This window comes from Rousettus aegyptiacus, unplaced genomic scaffold (assembly GCF_014176215.1).
Source record: "Rousettus aegyptiacus isolate mRouAeg1 unplaced genomic scaffold, mRouAeg1.p scaffold_m13_p_17, whole genome shotgun sequence".
NCBI lineage: Eukaryota > Metazoa > Chordata > Mammalia > Chiroptera > Pteropodidae > Rousettus > Rousettus aegyptiacus.
Window position 1 is genome coordinate 28,208,033 of NW_023416292.1, and position 21,146 is coordinate 28,229,178.

Genomic DNA, 21,146 nt, shown 5'->3' on the forward strand with positions numbered 1-21,146 from the left:
GTGGATGTCAACTCGCGCTGGATCCCCGAGCTATCCGGTTAAATGAAGCTGAGGCCGAAGCATCACCACCTCCAATTTTAATGCAAGTCTCGAGGGAAAGCCATGACCTTCCCCATCCACGTGAACCTTGACTTGGCCGTCCTCCATGTCCGGCCCAGCTGCCTTAGACGGCTCCTGCTGCAGGGGTCCCGTGTGTCCCCCCACCTCCCCACCCCCTGCAGACTCCTAGCTCCTTCCCACCCACCCCTCCACGCCGCACCCTCCTGGGACCCACGCAGGCTGCTCTCGGCTGCGTACTGGCTTCACGATCACAGTACCGCCTGATGCAGAAGGCAGAGCTGGAGGCAGCTCGTGCTACCCCAGCATTGTTGGCTTAAAAAATACCAGGCCCCGGTCCCCTCCGTTTTTCCCCTCTTCTATCCAAATTCTGACACCACTGGCCTGTTAGCAGTCTGTGACAGGCGTGAGTTCAAGGCGTCATATGCTTCTCCGGTGCCTGTTTGTGAGCCAGGTAGAGGAAGAGTATGCTGGACAGGGCGCTGACCAGGAAGATGACGTCGAACCAGCGGTGGTAGAAGTTGAACTGCAGCTCTCCGAGGACCTGCGTGATGATGGCGCGGTACTCCAGTGGCATGCTCATTCGGATCAGCAGCACGGACGAGACGAAGTACATGCCCTGGAAGCCGTACATGGAGACCCAGAAGTCACTCCAAGTGCATGAGGGACGGGGCGGAGGAAGTGGTTAAAATACTTAAAAGTATACCACACGTGTCTGGCATTTTTCCATTGTAAACTTGAAGTGAGTTTGTTAAACTTACCATTATCTGTGCCAACAGCAGGACAATGACATTGGAAGACTTACTGCTTGAGATGGCGTAGAAGAACTGTCAAGAAAGGGAGAAGAGGTGGGTTCACGCGGCTCTGCTAGACGCCTGCGTCAGAGCATCGAGCCGCATGGCTGACATCGAATTGAGTGACCCTTCTGTGCCACGATCCCGGGTGGAACAGTTCCCAGGACTGAGGCTGTCCAGGCGGCTGGGAAACCATCCAGGGACAGCTTTCCCACGGGCAGCTGGTGGCGGTTTGAGTATTACACCATAACGTGAAAGGATCCCGATCGCTATCAGACTTTTCAGAAACCACGTCACACGTAGGACCGTCACTGTGATTGTTATGAGGCTGCTGAGCTCTTTCCAAAATTGTCCTAGATGCCTGAGGATCCCGTCTCCTCCTCTCCCAACCTCCTCTTTTACTCAAATGCTTGGATCTTGGAATCTCCACCTCCTCTACCAGAGGATTTACCTTCCATGGAGCTTTCCTATGTTGATGAGCAAACAGCTGAACATTCTGCTTCTCTGAGTCCACACCCTCCTGACAAGTGGCTGTCAGTTACGCCAGCCTCAGAGACCCAGCTCCTTCATTCCAGCATCTGCCGAGTGCCTGCCTACCCCGTGCCGGGTTCCGTTCCAGATGCCGGTGCCGGAGTGAACAAAGCAGACCCTGGTCTCACGCTATGACCTTTGCTAGCTGTTTGTATCCGATTGGTATATGATCTAAATACATCATCAATTTATACATTAGTTTAACTTTTATAATTCTGTTGTATCTCTTTGAAATATTTGTGACTGTTCTCAGATCTCAGAAGGCAGAAATCTTCTTTAGGTAAAATTATTTCATGGAACCACATGCAATTAAACAAATAAGTACTTTTTAAGTCCGTGACACAACATACCTTGGTAAGAGTGATCAGCAGTCCTCTGATAGATGTGACAATGATTATTCCAACCAGGATGAAGGAAATATGTTGGGACCAGAACTTCACCTGCCACCGTAATAGGGAAAAAAAAGATCTGTTAAATCTCTGCGCGAGGGATGTGAAGGCTAAGAAGGTACCCTCTGATGGCTTCTGTGACTGCGACAGGGGACTTCACTAGGCCCTGCCTGATCGAAAACAATTTAGGTAGGGAGGACAGTGAGAGGCGACGAACACGCCTGCAGGAAGGCCGCGGGGGACCGCTTTATTAGCAGACTGAATCGAGGCTTAAGGACGGGAGCAACTGCAGTGATGAGAATAACACTTACGAATCAGAAGAAACGAAGCAGTGATAGAGCTTCAAGGTGTTAAGTGAAAAGCATGAATTAAAAGGAAATCAAATAGCAGCTTGATTATTTTTAAATAATGAATGACAGTCGTCTGATCACCTAAGACTAAGAATTTTTCTTTTTATAATAAAAGAATATACAGACATTCCAAGCCATGGTCTAGGAAGCAGCTGACCTTCAATTTGAATCACATGATGATACCTTTTCTCCTCTTGGACTGCTTCACAGTGACGGGCAGCTTTGGGGCCCTGTGCTTGATTCAGGTCTGAAAAGTATCTAGGGAGAGCTGCTATTACTAACATCTAAAAGATTGTATTCAGAATTATGAATTATATAAAGCATATAAATAAATCACAGGTGGCACACAGCACCTGAATGGCATCTCTCATCTGAAAGGGGAAGGCACAGCACGACCTGCTCACTGCTTGCAGGACAGCGAGTGCACGCTCTGCCACGCGAAACAGGAGACGCTGCTGGTCGGCCATCGAAAAGCGTGCGCTCTGAGCTGTTTCCTACAGGCGGGAGCCCCATTTCCTCCGGTTCGCTTTCATTGCATGCAGCCGCCAGGGGCAGGCCCAGCTGAGACGGACGGCTGGGGGTGGCACGCAGCCTGTGGCCACGGCCACAGCACGGGAACGAGGCCCTCACAGGGACAAGGAACGGGACACTGGCCAAACACATACCCGGAAAATACTCTATTCTACAAGTAAGGACATTAAACTTGAACTGGTACAAGACCGTGTTTAGGCGACAGTGGTATGACAAAGCAGTTGGAAAGAGGACTAAAAATACTTGTGCGCAGGTTACAGCTACCGCCTTTAGCTCAAAGTCCACATTAATTGATAAAGATAATTTTTTTTACAGCAGAAATCATTTCAGTGCTAACAAAGAACACTAATTAGTAGTTAATTTTCTACCAGAGGAATCAAAGGTAAGCTGCATGTCTGAAGATCTTATCGAGTACGAGAGAGAGCGGTGTCTGGATATTCGACGGGGAGGCACTGGGGAGTGGCAGCGGCTACAGAGGAGCCGGGAGGAGCTGCAGAGACAGCCGGCACGTCCCGGTCAGTAACTATGGTTTTATGCCCTTCACCAGTCTGCCATCTGAATGTCCAATATACAGAGGAGAGTGGGACGAGCAAAAACAGATGCTAATACCTGTAGTTAGGAATTAGACTCTTAACAATTGTAATTTATAGCAGAGAAAATAGAAAGAAACATAAGAAACCAGGATCTCGATACAACTCTTACATCAAACTGGATCCCCAGATAATTCACAGTGATCTCAATGCCTCTGGTGACAGGGTCGGTTTTCCCAACTCGGTCAAAAATGATGTTAATGGTGGCCTGCGGAGATATAGATCTTTACATTAGAGCATCTCAATGAGCGCTATTTCAAAAAGCGATTCAAGATAATGAATTAATCACCGCAATGTATCTTATAGGTGGATGTTCCTAAAAATGCAATTCTACTCTCAATCCGCATTACACGTCAGAAATCTGCTTTGGCTAGGCACATCTGGCAAGCAGAAGTCTTGAACTGCCCTTTCTTTCTTTTCTGTAAAGAGTGCAGGGGAACAGGCTATGACATATGCAGCTTCGTTTATCAGGAGCCAGACAGGCAACAAACGACCTGGTCGATGAGGTCAGTGTGAGAGACCAAGGACCTTACTTCTCGGGGCTATTTTCTGAACGCTCTAACAGCAATCGCAACGAGCCAGCAAAGGAGAGCAAACGGAATTATGAAAAACATCCAATTAATCAAAAAGGCAGGGGAAAAAAGGGAAAAAAGAACAGATGACACAAAAAACATAAAAATGTGGTTGTTTTAACCCAATCGAACCAACAATCACATGAAACGCGAAGGCAGAACCCAGGAGCGGGTGAGCTCTGCCACTGCTGAGCGGGAGCGGCTGCAGGCGGTGTGAAGGTGGGCGGGCTTGGCTGCGCTCCAAAAGAGCTTTATTTACAAAGGCAGGTGGTGGCTGGATTTGGTCTGTGGGCTGCAGATGGCTGACTCCTGGTCTGAACATGCTCATTACACAGCAGGGACTGTCAGACTGGACGGAAAAGCAAGACCTAACGATATGTTGCTATAGGAAACCTGATTCAAACAGAGATACACACAGCTTGAAAGTGAAAGGATGGAAAAAGACATTATGCCAGCACTAATCGAACGAAAGGGGAATGTTTATATTAATACCAGCAACGTAGAGTTCACACAAGAAATATTGCCAGGGATTAAAAGAGTCATTCTGTAATGATAAAAGGAGCGTTTCAACACAGGGTACATAAATGGCCCTAAATGTCTACCCGATAAGAGAGCTTTAAAATACATAAAGCATAAAACCAACAGGACTTTAAACTTAAAAGGATTCAAATCATACAAAGTATGTCCTCAGACCACATGAAACTAAGTTAGAAATCAATTACGGAACAATATTTGGAAGGTCCCCAAATACTTTAAAACTTACTTCTAAATCACCCACGAGCCAAAGAAGAAATCAAAAGGGTAATCAGAAAGTATTTTGAATTGAATGAAAATAAAAATGCAACTTATCAAAAAAAGTTGCATTTTGTGAGCAACTAAAATAGTGCTTAGCAAGAAATTTAGAGCATTAAAACACCTACATTAAAAAAGGCTCAAGCTGACGATCTTTGTTTCCACTTTAAGAAAAAGAAGACCCAAAATAGGCATCAGAGGAGAAATAATAAAGATCAGAGCAGGAATCAATGAAAGAAACAGAAAAACAGTAGAGAAAATTAATGAACCCAAAAGCTGGTTCTCTGAAAAGTTCAATAAGATGGATAAACCTCTATCTGGGCTGATCAGGGAAAAAAGAGAAAAGATACAAGTTGCCAATATTAAAAATGAGAGGGAGATCACGTCGCACCCACTAGGACGACTATTACTGATAGGCAGATAAGCAGGGCCGGCAAGGGCGTGAGGGCTCGCACCGTCTCACGCTGCTGTGGGAACGCAGAGAACGGCCTGGCAGTGGGCAGCGTAACACGCAGTTAGCATGTGACCCAACAGTTTTATTCTCACAGGTATATACCTAAGAGAAATGAAAACACGTGTCTACATAAAAACTTAATACATGACTGCTCATAACAGCATTATTTATAATGACCCAAAGCTGGGAACCGCCCAAATGTCCATCAACTGATGAATGGATAACTAAAAGTGTGGTACACACATATGATGGAATCACTATTATTCAGCCATGAAAAGGAACAAAGTATTGATAGAGGCCACGACACAGACGAACCTCGAAACATTCTGCTAAGTTAGGAAGCCTCTCACACACAAATTGTACAATTCTATTTACATGAAATGCCCAGAACAGGGAAATCTAGATCATGGTGACGGTTGTTGCACGGTGTATACATTGGTCAAAAATTACTAAATTGCACACTTTAAATATGTGCAGTTTAATGAATGTCAATTATACCTCATAACACTGTCGAAGGCTGCATCTCAGGAAAAATGTTTTAGTAGCTTAGCTTTCTTCATTCATCCTCTCCCACTGAATCGATTTAAAATGAATAAGTACTGACATCAAGTTATTATAACCTTAGAGCTGTTAAATCCAGAATCCTCCATTCATCTACATTGATCAAAAATTAACTAACAAGCTGACAAAGCTCCTCTTTGTGCAAACAGCCTCAGTGGAACAATCACTGAACCAGAAAGTCACATCAGCCTTTTCTATAATCGCACTGAAGTCCATTAATACCTGCAGAGTGACCAGACGGATAATGCACATACAATGCACACAGAACACAGAACTTTATGGGACGGCCACAGAGAATAAGAGCCATGATCACGTGGGATGAATTTATCTATAGAAATGTTTTAGAATTTACTTTGGACTTAATTTTCTTAGGTCTCCACACGTAATTAAAAGGGACAGGTGGTTCTGTTCTTAGCTGAAGGTAGGAGTAGAGTTAAGTACAGTCATATGCTCATGGATACCGCAGAAAGCAGGCTGCGAAATAAACTTCTATAATCACTTCATATGTTGCATAATCTAAGACCTTATTAATGATTTCTGACAGAAGAAAAATGCAACCTCCCTTTTCTAGGTGACCTGAAAAGGAGAAGGAAAAAAGAGGCTCAAATATGTGAAAGATCACATTCTCTGTTTACTCGACTAGATTCGACATTTAGCTTGAAATTTAGTTCAATGCCGCAATCAAACCCACTTTTGTCTTTCTGCCATTACCAGGGAAAACCACCTGACCCTGACAGTTAAAAATAATACACTTACCATGAAAATTTTCCAAACGCAGTAAATAGAGAAAAAGTAACCCAGAAAATTAAAATATTTTCCCTTGAAAGTTTTGGAATATTCTATTCTCTCCTGAGGAAAAACAAACATGAAACATGGTCAGTCTCGGCAACACATAAATTTATATAATTAACGAAAATGAATGGCCACTCAGGCCGAGTCAAAAAACCACATATGGGAACAATATTAAAACAATGGTAGCGGGCGACGCTTACTGAACGCTCACTTTAAGCCAGAAAATGGGATAAACCCCTTGCGCGCACTAGCTACTTACACTGTCATAACAACTTGGGCGTCTCGTAGCTTTGACAACATCGCTAACTTGCAAGGGAACACAAAGCAATCGGAGGGGTGAGACCGTCCTGATCCTGGGTCCCCAGGAAGTGGCGTGCCCCACCACTCTAGACGGTGAAAGGCCTCTGCTGACTATCTCCCTTATTCCTGCTGTCAAGAGGGGTCCATTAAGGAGGATTTTGCTAGCCGTAGGAGCGATGTCATGACGACTCCAGACCCCTAAGCTTCACGGCTGACAGGGAAGCTATGAGGTGTCTCTTGCACTGCTGGGCCACAGAGGACAAGCCACTTGGTCTTGTTCGCCCTTCCATCATACTGACAAAAAGCACACTCAGTTTCCTTGCTCTGTACCTTGGTAGCATATAGATCAGCTGTTTCCAGAAAAAGCTGCCTGCTTAGTTCTTCCAACGCGTCCACTTCCTGTTGAATAAGAGTGAGATCTGGCACAGAATGGGCATCAAGGTTTAAATCACACAGAAGTTTCAAGAAATAGAAATGAAGAAAGCCTACACTTTTGGTTTCTCCTACAGTGGACCCTAGGAACTGCCTAGAGTTCCAATCTCCTGCTTCACAGCCATAGCCCAGCCTCCGACTCAGGTGTGTGACAGCTCCTCTGCCAAGGGCATCGCCACCAGACACCCACCACGCAGTGTCTCATGAGCTCAGGTAGCTCAGACAGATGATTCTGCTTCTTTTCTGTTTTATCTAGTTAAAGTCAGATGTCATCTCTGAGACCTCAAATGGTTACATGATAAAAACACCTATTATATAGGCTAGTTTCTCCTAATTATCTGAATAAATACAGTGTTAGGAAAGGAAATTAGTATTTACTACGTTCTAACACAGCCTAGGATTTCTAGACATTCACTTCTTTAGTTCTTTAGACATTATCTTCTGTTATTCTCAAAACAATCCCATGAGATGGGTGTCGTTATCCCTTTTGCAGACAAAGAAAGTAAAGCTCGGAGAGTCATTTAACCAGCTGGAAGTCACACAGCTAACGGGCATGGATGCAGTCGGCCCGGATCTGCTCTTTCTATTACGCGATATCACTGCTGATAATTCAGTGAGGTCTCCACTCAGGAAATGGTGCTCAGAGAGGTTAAAGGATTTTGATACTTTTGTTGACTTGACTTATTGTCACTAAGACAGCTTAAACCTAAACTTTGGCTGTTGTGGATTTTTAAGTAATAAAAATAGTAAAGAGAGCCCCTTTGAATACAGAAGCAACGACTTGAATTTAAACGCTCCCTCCTCTGTGATTTTCCCACTATTGCCCAAATCAGGATGTGCCCCCAGGGCTTCCTCGGCAGTGTTGGCCACGGGCGTGGTCCAGGTCACTAAACAACCTGTTTACCTGTTTAAACGTCTGCCTCTCTCATGACAGACAGTCTGAGGACAGGTACTATGTTCGTGTTACCCCTTAGCACTCTGGCCGGAAACAGGAGATGTGAAAGAAGTGTTTCTTGATTAAACAGATTTAAAGTAATCCTTCTTTCCCCTCTCCCATAGTCAGCCTACCTTTTTCTGATCTAATTCTTACCGGCATTTGACACAGAAAGTTATATGATAATTTACAGCAAGAACAGGTTATATCCTTCTCCTCTAACTGAACTAAAAGGGAATTTCTATGCCCTCAGGCCAGAGAAGGAAGCAGGAACATGCCATGTCAGCTCTGGGCCCCCAAAGTTTTGACTTAATAGCCTGATAGCCAAAGAGATTTGATTACTCAATTTGGAAATCAGTTTCATACTGCGGCCGGCTGGGCCAAGAAAAATCCATTAACCCACTTTCCTTGATTCTGGAAATACAGAGGCTGCCTGAGCGTCGTTGAGGATTACTGCTCTGGGAACGGGCCCTCCCCGCCTCGTTCGTGAACCACCATTTTAGGGACCGTCTGTTTCGTGGCGGTTTCTCAGAGCTGAGAAGCGAGCAGTGGAGCGGAGAGACCTGAGCAGGGGACACCACAGCTCTGGCGCCGACTCTGCCACAAACCACAAACCGCCGGGTGACTCCGCCTGCCTGAGTCAGTTTTCTTATCTGTAAAATGGAAAGACTGACTTGTCAGGAGCCCTTCTGCTCGGAGACAATGGTTTTCTGGTTTGCGACCGTCCGTGGGGGCTGCGGAGGTGACTGTGCACGCTCCACGTTTCCTGCGCCCGGCGCCGGCCGGCCGGGCTCCAGTGCAGTCGGAGCCTCGTCTGGCGCCGGGATGAGAACGAATGGTGCCGGGTGGGCACCAGGTTAGCGGGGGTCCCTGCCTCGGGCATGTGAGCGTCTGACCACTGTGCCGTTCGCTGGAGCTAACATGACGGTGAATGTCGACTGTAACTGGAAAACAAAAAAGGGACCAAGCAGAGGGACAGAGGATACTTTCGCTTCCTGGTGCTGAGGTGGTGACGCTCCTGATCATTCTCCAGAATCCCGACGGTTTGTTATGCACCTCTCCCTTCTGGAACATAGTTCTCCGTGTCATTGCCATCCTGAAATGAAAAAAAAAACAAGCAAACACACACTTCAGCGAGGAAGCATGAAGCGTCACGGCCCATTCCCATCCGCCTTGCCGTTCGTAATGGCCCCTCCATGTGTGGAGCTGTTCAGGGAGAAATGCTGCCCGCCCAGACCCGGTGTGGCCTGGCGGAAGACCCGGCGTGGGGAGCAGGCCATCACCCCGAGGACTGGCTCCGCCATCCGAGGCAGTGGGACCTCGGAGCCGTCACTGCCTCCTCTCGGATGGTTGTGAAGATCGATGAGGTAATATTTAACAACTCACGCTGTCAACTGCACCGCACTCTACAGATGTTAATAATTACTACTGTTATATCACTTGAGGACAAAATAAAAATAGTAGCTAACACACCTAAGGCACTGGGTACAGGGTAGGAATTCAACAAACGTTTCTTTCCAAAAGCAGACAAAGGTGGAAAACCCAGTGAAATCACATGTACCTGGACTCTTCTAAAACACTGTCATTCTCCTCAAACTCCAGCCGCCCCCGACTACCGAATAAATCGACAGGAACGGAGGCCCCCTTCCCCTTGTCCTCCCGGTCTGCTGACAACCATCGCCTCGATGGCAGCTCAAGGCCGCAGGGGCATTTAGAAGGGTCCTTGGGAGGAAAACTAAGGCCATTTGTGCATGAATGGTCACCTGATGGGTCAAGGTCAATAGGCCTAAAATGAACCAGGATGAGTCTTATAAAAATCGAGTAGCAGGACTAAAGAAAGCTCTAATTCGAGGTGGCCGGTTTTGGCTGACCAGGGACAGAAGTGGTGAGGAGGAAGAAGCGAGCCTGGAATTTATGGTTGGGACCAATGCACACGACCAAATGGCGGTCCTGCGGGCTAGGGTCTCTAAGCCATGCTGAGACGCCATTAACGACAAGGAATGTTAGGTGTGTTGGCCACGCTGACTTAACCCTTTCCTCTTTGAAATGACCCACGCCGAGTGAACGGGATACAGCTCCAAGTTCTAGCTCCTTCTGTCTTGCCCTTTAATGGTACACACGCTCGCTGTAACCCAGCCACGCTGGAAGACGCAGCTGATAACCAAGAAGAGGCTGGCCTCGTGACGTGAACTCATAACCCGTAGTGTTCACACCTTCGTCGGTGAGAAAGCTGGGATGAGAATATGAAGGAGGAGGAGACCGTATCTCACCCGTCTGAAGTTCGTTTCCATTATCACGCTGACTGGAGGACGGGACTGGGGGCGGGGGGGGCACAGAGGACATTTCTCGTGCCCTTTGTTTGCATGCCTATACACCGCACATGGAGTGGCTGGCGTCGAGTGGCACTAGTCACCAACGTGAAGGCGACCGACACTGTATTGTGGCCCCGTAACAGGCAGAGAGGAGTGAAGTTGGCTGCACGGACATGTGTGGCCTTGTTGTAAAAAACTCACTTTCACTTTCAAATCGATCACTTAACTCTAAACCAATTTGGCTCTCACCAAGTAGGATGCAGACGAAAAATATTCATACGTTTTAAAAAGAAAGGGTAACAACAACCAACTTCCTGAGATGTGGTGACAAAGAATTGAAAACAGCATGAGGTACCGGCGAAGCAGGTGACTTCCATCTCGAACTCTCTTCACTATCGTCACCACCGCCACCACGACCGCTGTACTGTGGCGTCTTTATAACAGGGGCAGCCGGAGCAAGAGTCTATCTATTATTAGCTGAACGCCATTTCAAAACCCGCAATCTGGAAAAGCAGATGCACTGGGCTGAGGTTTGGTGGTGGCAGTCTGCGGTGAAGGGGCGGAAAGTGTCTCCTATAGTTGAAGTGTGACAGCCCACTGTTTCTGGTGGGAGGTCGGCAGTGACTTTTCTTTGCAAATTATCGCTTTGAGATAATTGTAGATTTGCATGTGGTTGTGAAATAATAGAGAGAGAGGCCACACACGCTTTCCCCAGTGGAAACGTCTTCACGACCAGGGAACCGATCCTGGGGGTGAACGCAGCGCATTTCCATCGCTACGAGGGTCCCTCACGTCGCCCCCGGAATAGCTCACTTTCCTCCTCCCACCTCCGCCCCTCTTTAAACCCAGGCGGCCATGAAGCTCTTTTCCATTTCCATTCTGTCATTTCAAAAATAGACTCATACAATAGGTGACCTTGGTGGGCTGGCTTTTTTCACACAGCAGAATTTTCTGGAGATTCACCCAGGGTGTTTCACGTATCGATTGTTCATTCCTTTTTAATAACACTCAGTCGTATTCTGTGGGATGGATGTGCCACCCTTTAACCATTCCTCTATTAAAAGATAGATGGGTTATTCCCATTTTTGGCTACTAGAAGTAAAAGTGCTCTAAATGTTAGTGTACAAGTTTTTGTGTGACCATTAAGTCTTCACTTCTCTGGCACAGATGCCCAGGAATGCAACTGCTGGGTGTGTGGGAGTTGCATGTTTAGCTTTTTAAGAAACTGCTAAACTTTGTTCTGAGGTACTAAACTATTCGATGCTAACCAGAAGTGTATGAGTGATTCGGTTTCTCTGTATCCTTTCTAGAATTTAGTGTTGCCACGAATTCGTCATTTTAATAGATGCGTAATAATATCTTGTGGTTTTAATTGCATTTCTCTTGTTAAAAAAAGGAACAATAGATCCAAAATGGAGTCACCAAGACTCAGTACCTAGCCTGACTGTAGTTTCAGCCTCTCCCAGGCCTGGGATTTTAGACTAATCGGTCTAGAACTTCCTGGCCAGTACTAGTGAGGTCAGCTGTTTAATAAGACCCCCTGCTTTCCCCTAAGGGAAGGTGACCTTGGCTGAAATAATCCACTTGCCTGAAAGAATTTAACTTTCTTGTCCTACCCTCCTTCTGTCTATAAAAATCTCCATTTTGTACAGCACCTTTCTATTTATGAGACAGGATGCTGCCTGATTCATTAATTGTTCGATAAAGCCAATTAGATCTTTAAATTTACTTGGTTAAATTTTTGTTCTTTAACAAACACTCCAATGATTCATGATGCTAAAATCTCTTCCGGTGCTCACTGCCATCTGTATATTCCATACCATGAAATATCTGTGCATGTCTTTTGCCCATTTTCTAACTGGAGTTATTTTTTTACTCCAAATTTTGAAAGTTTTTTATATATTTTAGATACTAGTTCTTTCTCAGATATGTGGTTTGCAAATATTTTCTCCCAGTCTGTAACTTGTCTTTTTATCCTCTAAAAAGTGTCTTTCATGGAGTAAAAGTTTTTAGTTTTAATGAAGTCCAATTCATCAATTTTTCCTTTGATGGACTGTTTTTTTGTGTCAAGTCTAAGAATTCTTTGCTAGTCCCCAATCCCAAATATTTTCTTATTTTTTTCCCCTAAGTTTTACATTTTACACTGAGTTAATTTTTGTATAAGGTGTGAGACTTAAGATTCCTTTTAAAAAAAAAAATCTATGAATGTCCAATTGCTTCAGCACCATTTGTTGAAAAAGCTATCTTTCCTCCTCTGAATTGCAATCGCACCTTTGGAAAAAATTAGTTGGCTGGATTTCTTTATTCTGTTTCCATTGATGTATGTGTCTATCTATACTTCTGCTAAAACCACAGTCTTGACTATGATAGCTGTACAATAAACTCCGACATCAGAGAGACTGATTTGTTTTATAGATTTCAGCATATAAATCCTATACATATTTTGTTAGAAGTACACCTAAGTATTTCATCTTTTTGTGATTGTAATTGGTACTGTATTTTTAATTGCTAGAGATGCAATAAATTTTTGTATGTTTATTTTGTATCCTGTAAACTTGTTGAATGACCATTACTTTTTTCATTTTTTCCCTATATGTACCATTTTTCTCTTGCTGCTTTAAGCTTTTGTCTTTATTTTTGTCTTTTAACAGTTTGACTATACAAACTCAGGTGTAGTTTTGTGTTTATCCTACTTGGGGTTCTTTAAGCTTCTTAAATCTGTAAATTAATGTTTTCCACCAAATTTGGGAAGTTTTTGGTCATTATTTCTTCAAATACTTTTATCGTCTCTCTTCTAGGACACCGACTACAAGTATTTTGGACTGCTTGATATTTTTTTGTACTGAGACTTTGGTTTCTTTTTTCCCTTTGATTTTTTATTTCTCTATTATTTAGACTGAATGATTTTGATTGATATAACTTATTCGCTGATTCTTTCTTTTGTCATCTCAATTCTCCTAAGTCAACCGAGTAAAATTTTCATTTCATTACTGTAGTTTTTACCTTTTGAATTTCCTTTTGTTTTTTTAAAAAATATAGTATCCATTTCTTTTGGGGGAATCCTTATTGGTTCATTAATTATATTATACTTTCATTTCTTGGAATGTATTTATAATAGCTGCTTTCAAGTCTATTTGCTAACTATTATCTGGGCCTAGTTGGAGTTAAGTGTCTACTCATTGCTTTTTATCTCAATATGGTTGCATGGTTTCTTCGTATGTCTAGTAAGTTTGGTTGAAAACTTGTCATTGTAGATATTATGTTTTAGAGACTCTGGAATCTGTTTTGTTTTCCTGAGGATAGTTTTTTTGCTCCAGTACGCGGTTAACTTACCTGGACTGAAACTGTAGAACTGTCACACCTACTATGTGCAGCGACTAACGTCTCTGCTCAGTTTTCCAGTTTCCAGTTGCCCATTTCTCAGCCTGACTGGTGGTCTCCTCTGAGCCTGAGCACATTAGTGATCAACAAAGACTCTGGAAACATTGTAGTCAGATTTTAGGGCTTACCCTTTCTGTGGCCCCTTTGTTTCCAGGGGTGCCCCTTAAATCTCTAATTGCTTGGCCAGTCCTGAGCTCTACCTTATGACATCTCAAGCCAGTAAGAATTTTGCTGTCTTCCAATTCATGTGCCCAACTAACACGCAGTTTAGGCAACACACTCAAAGGCACAACAAATTTGTGAATCTCATTAAGAGGCATTTGTACCTCTAAGGCAGACTTCTTTCTAGTTTCTACTTTTCCTCAGGCTTTCTGGTGTTCACTTTGCACATGCATTGTTTAGTGATGAGACAGGGATTTGGGCAGTTGATACGTAGATTCTAGAGCTCAGTCCTTTTGCATTTCTCTTGCTTCCAAAAATTTCCCTTTAATTTTTCAGTTACTCTGCCAATTTGAATTTTATCACTTGAGTGGGTACAGAGAGGGTGGGCGGTAGTTGACCAGCGCTCCCAAGCAAGAAAGCCACAAACATGCAGTTAGTTACCTGATACTCTTAAATTTTTACTTCTGTCTGTTCATTTTCCAGTGACTTTGAATATTTGTTGTTAATGATTTTCTAGTTTTTATGATTTTCCGTGGAAGGACTTGCTTGAACTCTGCTCAGTGCCAGTCCTGGAAGTCTCCTGTACCATGATTTGACAGCAGCTGTGGCTGGTGCTGAAATTTTGTCAGTGAATGTATTCCCCTCTCTCCCTATCCCTACGGATTTTGAAAAGAGAGCCTAAAAAATCTTACCTCAAGGGCAGAAGTTAAGATTTTTTCTTCACAGTAGTAGATTGCATTTACCTTCTACATGTTATAGTACTCTAGTTTTTTCCGTATGTCGCATGCTATGTGAAAAATTATAAACTCAGAATTTGTAGGTTGAAAGGGATCTTAGAGACCCTTTAGACAACCCTGTCATTTTACAAATGAGGAAACTGAGAGTCTAGTATTTGCTCAAGACAGCTTAACAGGTGCATTGGAAAGTGACCATCTAGCTCAAATTCATTCCATCACACCGTGATGTAGTTCACAGCTATGTCTTCTATCTTCCACGAAACCGTAGTTTCAAAGTTGTACTCCTATTGTTTATGAACAGAGGCTGTATTTCGGCTCTATCACAGATTACCAAAACAAAAGGTTTAATATCTAAGTCAGCAGAAAAACAAAACAAAATAATAAGTCGCTTAATTCTCTCGGCCTGAAAAAAAGCTGAAGGCTTTGATCACTAAAGCAGCACGTGTGTACTCTCTGAACTCGTTTTTTGATGAATGTTGCCCAAATACTATAAACCGCGTCTTCCACTCAGCATTCCAGGCGAGAAGACAGTGTGCCTCTTTCCTGCCCCCGTTTCAACCACTAACTTTTCTTGTTTGGAACAGACGTTATTTTTCTTGTTTGTCATCTCACTATGGCCCTCTGCTGTTAGACTGGAAGATGGCTTTTAGTCACCACTCTTCTAGAACTCGACGTGTGAAAATGGTTTTTCTACATTTTGGTAAACAGCATGGCCTCTGTATGACTCCTAAGGGCCCCAGGACTCTCACACTAGCTGTCTATCTGCCCTGTGCGCTCCACTGAGGAAGAACTGTGATAATCAGGTCAAAATGGGATGCTGTCATTTGAGAGCCACTCAAATTAATAAGACCTACTGCTGGACCACAAACTATCCTAGATCCTAACTACACAAGGCCTATCGCAGAATGTGTGTGGATCAGAGCCAGTTACTGACCATGACCAGTGAGGAAATGGCTTAAAAGTACACCTCCACGCTTGACATGGGTCGTGATTTATAGTCATCTCTCTATATGAATACAAGAAATACAGTAAAAGGGAGAATGTTCTTGGGAATTAAAATAGTATTGTTCTTATATAAGTATTTTCCAATATTGAATAATGTTCTTATTTTAATGGTTTAAAAATCTGCATTGATATTCATTCACATAAAATGAGCTGTGTAGAATGAATGTAAACAAAACACATGTAAGTAAATAAATGCATACAGATGTGTTATCTACTTCTAATATCCTAGTAAAGAGGTACAGAAACAGAGGCAAATAAGGTTGGTGAATATCGGCCTCTTTATCATCCTATTGTTATCTCTTACATTAAGGCTTCTTTGACTTGACTACAGGTCTTACAATAGAAAAGTGTGAAAGAAACATGAAATGCAAAAATGCTGATGCAATTTAAAATCACCGTTTTTACATGGGCAATAGTAACTTTAATAAAGACGGTGGACTCATAAGTTTCATGAAGGTAGGAACGGATTATCTCATTCATCATTCTATCTACTCAGCATTTAGTACACTCCCTGACATGAATTAGGGCTCTTATAATTAAGTAAATGAATGTATGAATTTATAAATGAAGGCAAAGCATTAAATGATTATCCCGTAGAGATTACTAACAAATTCAACACTTTTCCTTAGCTAAGTATAATTCACTGCTCCAAGGGCTCTACAGATCAACTCATTGTTATTTTACAGAAGGGGAAACCAAGACATAAGGAGGTCATGTGACCAGCTCAAGGTCACTGAGCTGTAGGCCAAGGGCTCCCACTCGGGCGGCCTGAGTCTGGAGCCTATGCTTTACCCACTGTGATACAGATCCCTTTGAAAACATAAAATTCAAAAGTACTTTTAAAATAATAAAAACAACAATAGCTAGAGACTTGGAGAATTTTTTTAAAGTAGTTGGAGAAAATGAAGTTAAAAAGATCGAAGTCGGGCATGAAAAAGTTTGTAAAAATGCCAGACAACAGACTTTTATAAAACATCCAATGTAGAATACCTTCAAATATAAAAAATATTCTAACAATTCATGTCAAGGGAATTTACCTAAAGTCAAGAAATAAGGTTGCATTTTAAAATTCTCTTTCGTACAGGACAAGATGCCAAGTCCTTGACGGTACCTTAACTTACAATGAAAATGAATAAGATGAAATTCCCTGTTAATACCAACTCATTGTTAAATTTTCTTGCTGAGAAATAATTCTGACAGTACACGTTTTTCAATGAGCCGATCTCTTACCTTTTCTTTTTGCTTATGATCATATCCATGGTCTGGAGCAGCCGCCGCTCCAGGGCTAGAATGTCTGTGTCCGTCACATTCCTGTAACAAACACGGACTGTGAGCAACGCTTTTGGGCCCCGCTCCTGGGCATAATACAAGGCAGCTGGAGAAACGCATAAACCTCGATTGTCACCCAGCTATTCAAGGACCTTTTTGTAGAAAATATGAAAATGACTATAATAAGCTTTTGCTGTCATTTTTTTTAGAGCTAATCCTTCTGGGGTCTCGGGGAAATGGATGGCCGCGAGCTCTCTTTTAGTCTCCTAGCTTTGATTCAGTGACACTTATGACGCATGTGCGAGCACGCTTCTACCTTGGCATTGTCTTCTATTGTTCTACTCTAGGGAGGGACCGATTAGCTGGAGTTGGTGTCCACTAGGATGTGCCTTTAAAAAGTGGGGGGTCGAGGAGGGTATAGGGAGGGTAAAATTGAAATTGCCAATTTAAAAATAAACGAATATAAGACAAATAAGGGCAAGCAACGTAAGTGAAAAGACTTACTTAGATTCCTAGGCCAATGCCCATAGGACAGAAGAAAAGAATAAATATTAGATCTGTGACACCATCTTTTTAAGTATTAATGATGGTGGCATGATATGACATAGGTATTCAAGGGATGGGAAAGAAGAAAAGAGACAAAATGCTCCTTACCTGAGAAAGTAGGACATGTACGTGTAGGGGCAGTTGACAGCACCAAATCCGGAGAGAAGGGCCATGAGGGTCACCCCGATCACGCCCACGCGGCTGATGAGCTGCTCTATGGACAGGATCCCTGAAAACACCGGCACACGTCAATGCCGGTGACGCGGAGAAAGTGGCCCCCCCGCCCTCACCGGAAGCACCACCCAGACCACGAATGACATGCAACTAACTCGTGCGAGCCAAATTTTATTAAGAAGTAGAGATTCTACAATAAATATATAAAAGTCTACAGATTTCCTTCCTATCTCATATGCTTCCAGAATCATCTCTGTTACTCAAGGTAGTATGAATTCTAATAAAGCATAGTACTTGAGTGAAAGCTTGAGCCAAAAAAAAAAAAAAAAAAATCAGGAAGGTATGTCTGCTGAAGTACAAAGAGCAGGCGACACTCTGTGCTGTGGTCACCTCCGGTACCCACTTCCCCCCTTGGGTCATAAGCACTTTAGCTTAAGCCTCATTCATTTTTGCCACCAATAAACACGTAACACATCTAGAAGTAGAAAGCTTTTCCATTTTACCGTTTTATGCCACCGCTTGTTCTCAAAACACATACACACCCCAAAGACAATCTTTATCATCCTTTGAGCAGTGCCCATTTACCTTTTGGGTCACAGACCCCTGTGGGAATCTGATAAAAGCTTGTGGACACCCCAACTCCACATACACATACATAGTCCCATAATTCTGCATACAGTATCAGGATATTTGAAACCAGAGAAATTCTAGAGAAATAATTTGCTCTATTTCCCACAATCTGAAGTTTTTAAAAAATCATTTCTTCAATAGTAGAAAATTACAAGCCACCCTTTTCCCCTCCCCACCACACACATACTCACCGTGTTTGGGGCTGAGAATGGGAAATGGATCCCCCAGTTTCCAGAAGAAATACATAAAAGTCAACCACAAGAGACAGGAAAAAAGCAGCCGCTGTTTATGTACTAGAAAGAGGAGACAAGACAGTTAGGTAGCAGACACACGTCCCGGAGCCTGCTCTACTCAAAGATACGAGGTTGTGCTAATTAACATTTGGCTGACTGCTTCACTCGACAAACGAGCGATGGAGCATTACAAATCGTGGAGAAAGCACCTTACCGCCAGGAGACATCTGGCTGCAATTAAGACGGGGGTTGAGTTAAGAGAGACAAGCTAATAGGAGCTGAAACGAAACCGTGGCAGGACACATAACCTTATAATTTAATTTTTTTTGGGGGGGGCGGGGCAATCTTTTTAAGACGATGTGTGTGAGATGCCCCACCAGCAATCGTAGCTACTGAAAGTAAGGTGGCCAAGCAGCTCTACGCGGCCTGAATCCTCAAGGACACGCGTCTCCTCTGCGTGCCAACACGAGAGGCCACAGTACTCACGCAGTCGGATGTTGCTCACGATAAAATAGCCGATGTAAAAAGGCACCGTGAAAACCAGGACCAGCAGAATCACACACAGGTTCACCTTCCAGTGAAAGTAGCGGGAGCTGAAACGAGCGGCAGAGGCTGTCACCAGGCGGGCAGGGCGGCGACTTTCGCGCCCCCTGGCCGTCCGAAGGGCCCCGCTCTGGGAACGCCGTACTGAACACATCCCATCCAATTAGCCGACAGCAGACGGGCTGTCGCTGTGCGCTCACTTACAGATTAAAAAATATAAAGTTCTGAGAGGTGCCCCGAATCATCGTGAGCTCCTAAAATTGTACTTATTCAAATGAGAATGTCGGTGTTCTAGTTATTTTCATAGGCAAAGTATAGTGACATGTGTCAACGTTTACTCTTACGAGCAGCGTTACTACAGTTTCCCTCCACTGGGAGTCTTGTTCTGATATGAGAATTAAAAGGAAATAAATGTTAACAGTAACATGTGCGACAAAGACTCAGAAATTCTTCTTTTACCCCCTCACTACAATTAAACACCTGATTTGTGTGATTACTTTATTAGTGCACATCAAAGATATATAATTCGCCATTTAAAGCATTCGATTGGATGATTTTTAGTACATTCACAGAATTGTGCGACTGTCGCCATGATCAATTTTAGAACGTTTTCATCACTTCCCTTCCCTTCCGACCTCCCCGGCCCTCGGAACAACCAGTATACCTTCTGTCTTTATGGATTTGCCTATTCTGGACATTTAACATATAGGGAATCATACACTATATGGCATTTTGTGACTGGCTTCCTTCCCTTAACATAATTTTTTCAAGGTTCATCCATACTGTAGCATCTCTCAATATTTTGTTCCTTTTTGTGGCCTAATAATATTTGTTCCACTGTATGGGTACACCATATTTAGTTTATCCATTCATTAGTTTATGGACATTTGGATTGTTTTACTTTTTAGCTTTTATGAATAGCAATGCTATGAAGATTCGTGTACAAGTTTTTGTGTGGACATGTTTTCAGTTTGCTTTAGGCATACACCCAGGAGTGGAATTGTTGAGTCATGTGATAACCGTTTAATTTTCTGAGGACGGCCACTGTTTTTCAAAGCGGCCGTACCATTTCACATTCTCCCCAGCAGTGTATGAGGGTACCAGTTTCTCTACAGCTTCACCGACATTTGTTATTCTTTCTGACTATACCATCCCGGTGGGTGTTGAGTGGTATCACATTATGGTTGTGATTTGCATCTCCCTAATGGCTAATATGTGGAGCATCTTTTCAAGTGCTTATTGGCCATCTGTATTTCTTATTTGGAGAAATGCCTGTTCAGATCTTTTGTCCATTTTCAATTGTGTTATTGGCCTTTTTATAATTGAATTGTAAGAGTTTTTTACATATCATAGATAAAAGTCCCTTATCAGATAGGTGGTTTACAAAAATTTTCTCCCATTCTTTGGATATCTGTTCACTTTATTGATGGTGTCCTTTGTATTTATTGATTTTAAATTTACTCGTACTTAGGCCTTGTTTCAAAACAAGTTAAGTGGTTAAGTGGCTTATGAGGCTATATAAAATACAAGATGATAAAATAAACTACAAGGAAATAAAAAAGAGGAAAAAAACCAGTAAGAGACAGGTAAAATATCAGGCCGAGTTTGATGGCTATTATGAAAATGTACACCATGGAGTTCTAGAAACTCGCTATGGGTGGGTCATAAATTTAGCTTAAGTTTTCCAAAAGTTGGTATGAAATAGAAAATTGGATCAGTTAGATAAATCAGTGTCTGTGTAAGAAACACAAACCAATTGCTTAAAGGAAACACAATTATTACTGATTTCTTATTATTACTAAATTATTACCAAGATTACAATGAAAATTTTCCAAAGATTTCATTAAAAAGAAAAAGTGAGAGCAATGAGCAATGTCCGCAACATCCTTTCCAGAGAAACAGTTCCAGAGGGCCGTTGCGTACTCTTTCCCCTCAGCGTGGACGGCAGGAAGCAGAAACGAGCTACTAGGGGAGGCTGCCCTCGGGAGGCCAAGGCCGTCTCGTCCAGACGTACCGACAGCTCTTTGCTCACCTGGGCTGACCCAGAGAAACAAACAAGCTGCACATCCTCCAGG

The 21,146-nt window shown here is 43.1% G+C and overlaps 1 protein-coding gene across 3 annotated transcripts in view; it reads right to left on the reverse strand.

Annotated features, from left to right (window-relative positions):
• Positions 1-60: 60 nt before the first annotated feature.
• GPR89A (G protein-coupled receptor 89A) overlaps positions 61-21,146 on the reverse strand; it is a 32,011-nt gene continuing 10,925 nt past the window's right edge. For all 3 annotated transcript variants that reach the window (XM_016143210.2, XM_036234975.1, XM_036234974.1), the window contains 11 exons: positions 19,015-19,121; positions 18,487-18,588; positions 17,600-17,720; positions 16,907-16,987; positions 9,066-9,175; positions 7,044-7,132; positions 6,378-6,470; positions 3,355-3,450; positions 1,733-1,822; positions 819-884; positions 61-676 (listed from right to left, as the gene is read on the reverse strand). In XM_016143210.2, the coding sequence (XP_015998696.1) occupies positions 470-676; positions 819-884; positions 1,733-1,822; positions 3,355-3,450; positions 6,378-6,470; positions 7,044-7,132; positions 9,066-9,175; positions 16,907-16,987; positions 17,600-17,720; positions 18,487-18,588; positions 19,015-19,121 (1,162 nt within the window). In that variant the 3' untranslated portion in view covers positions 61-469. The remainder of the gene's footprint in view (positions 677-818; positions 885-1,732; positions 1,823-3,354; positions 3,451-6,377; positions 6,471-7,043; positions 7,133-9,065; positions 9,176-16,906; positions 16,988-17,599; positions 17,721-18,486; positions 18,589-19,014; positions 19,122-21,146) is intronic.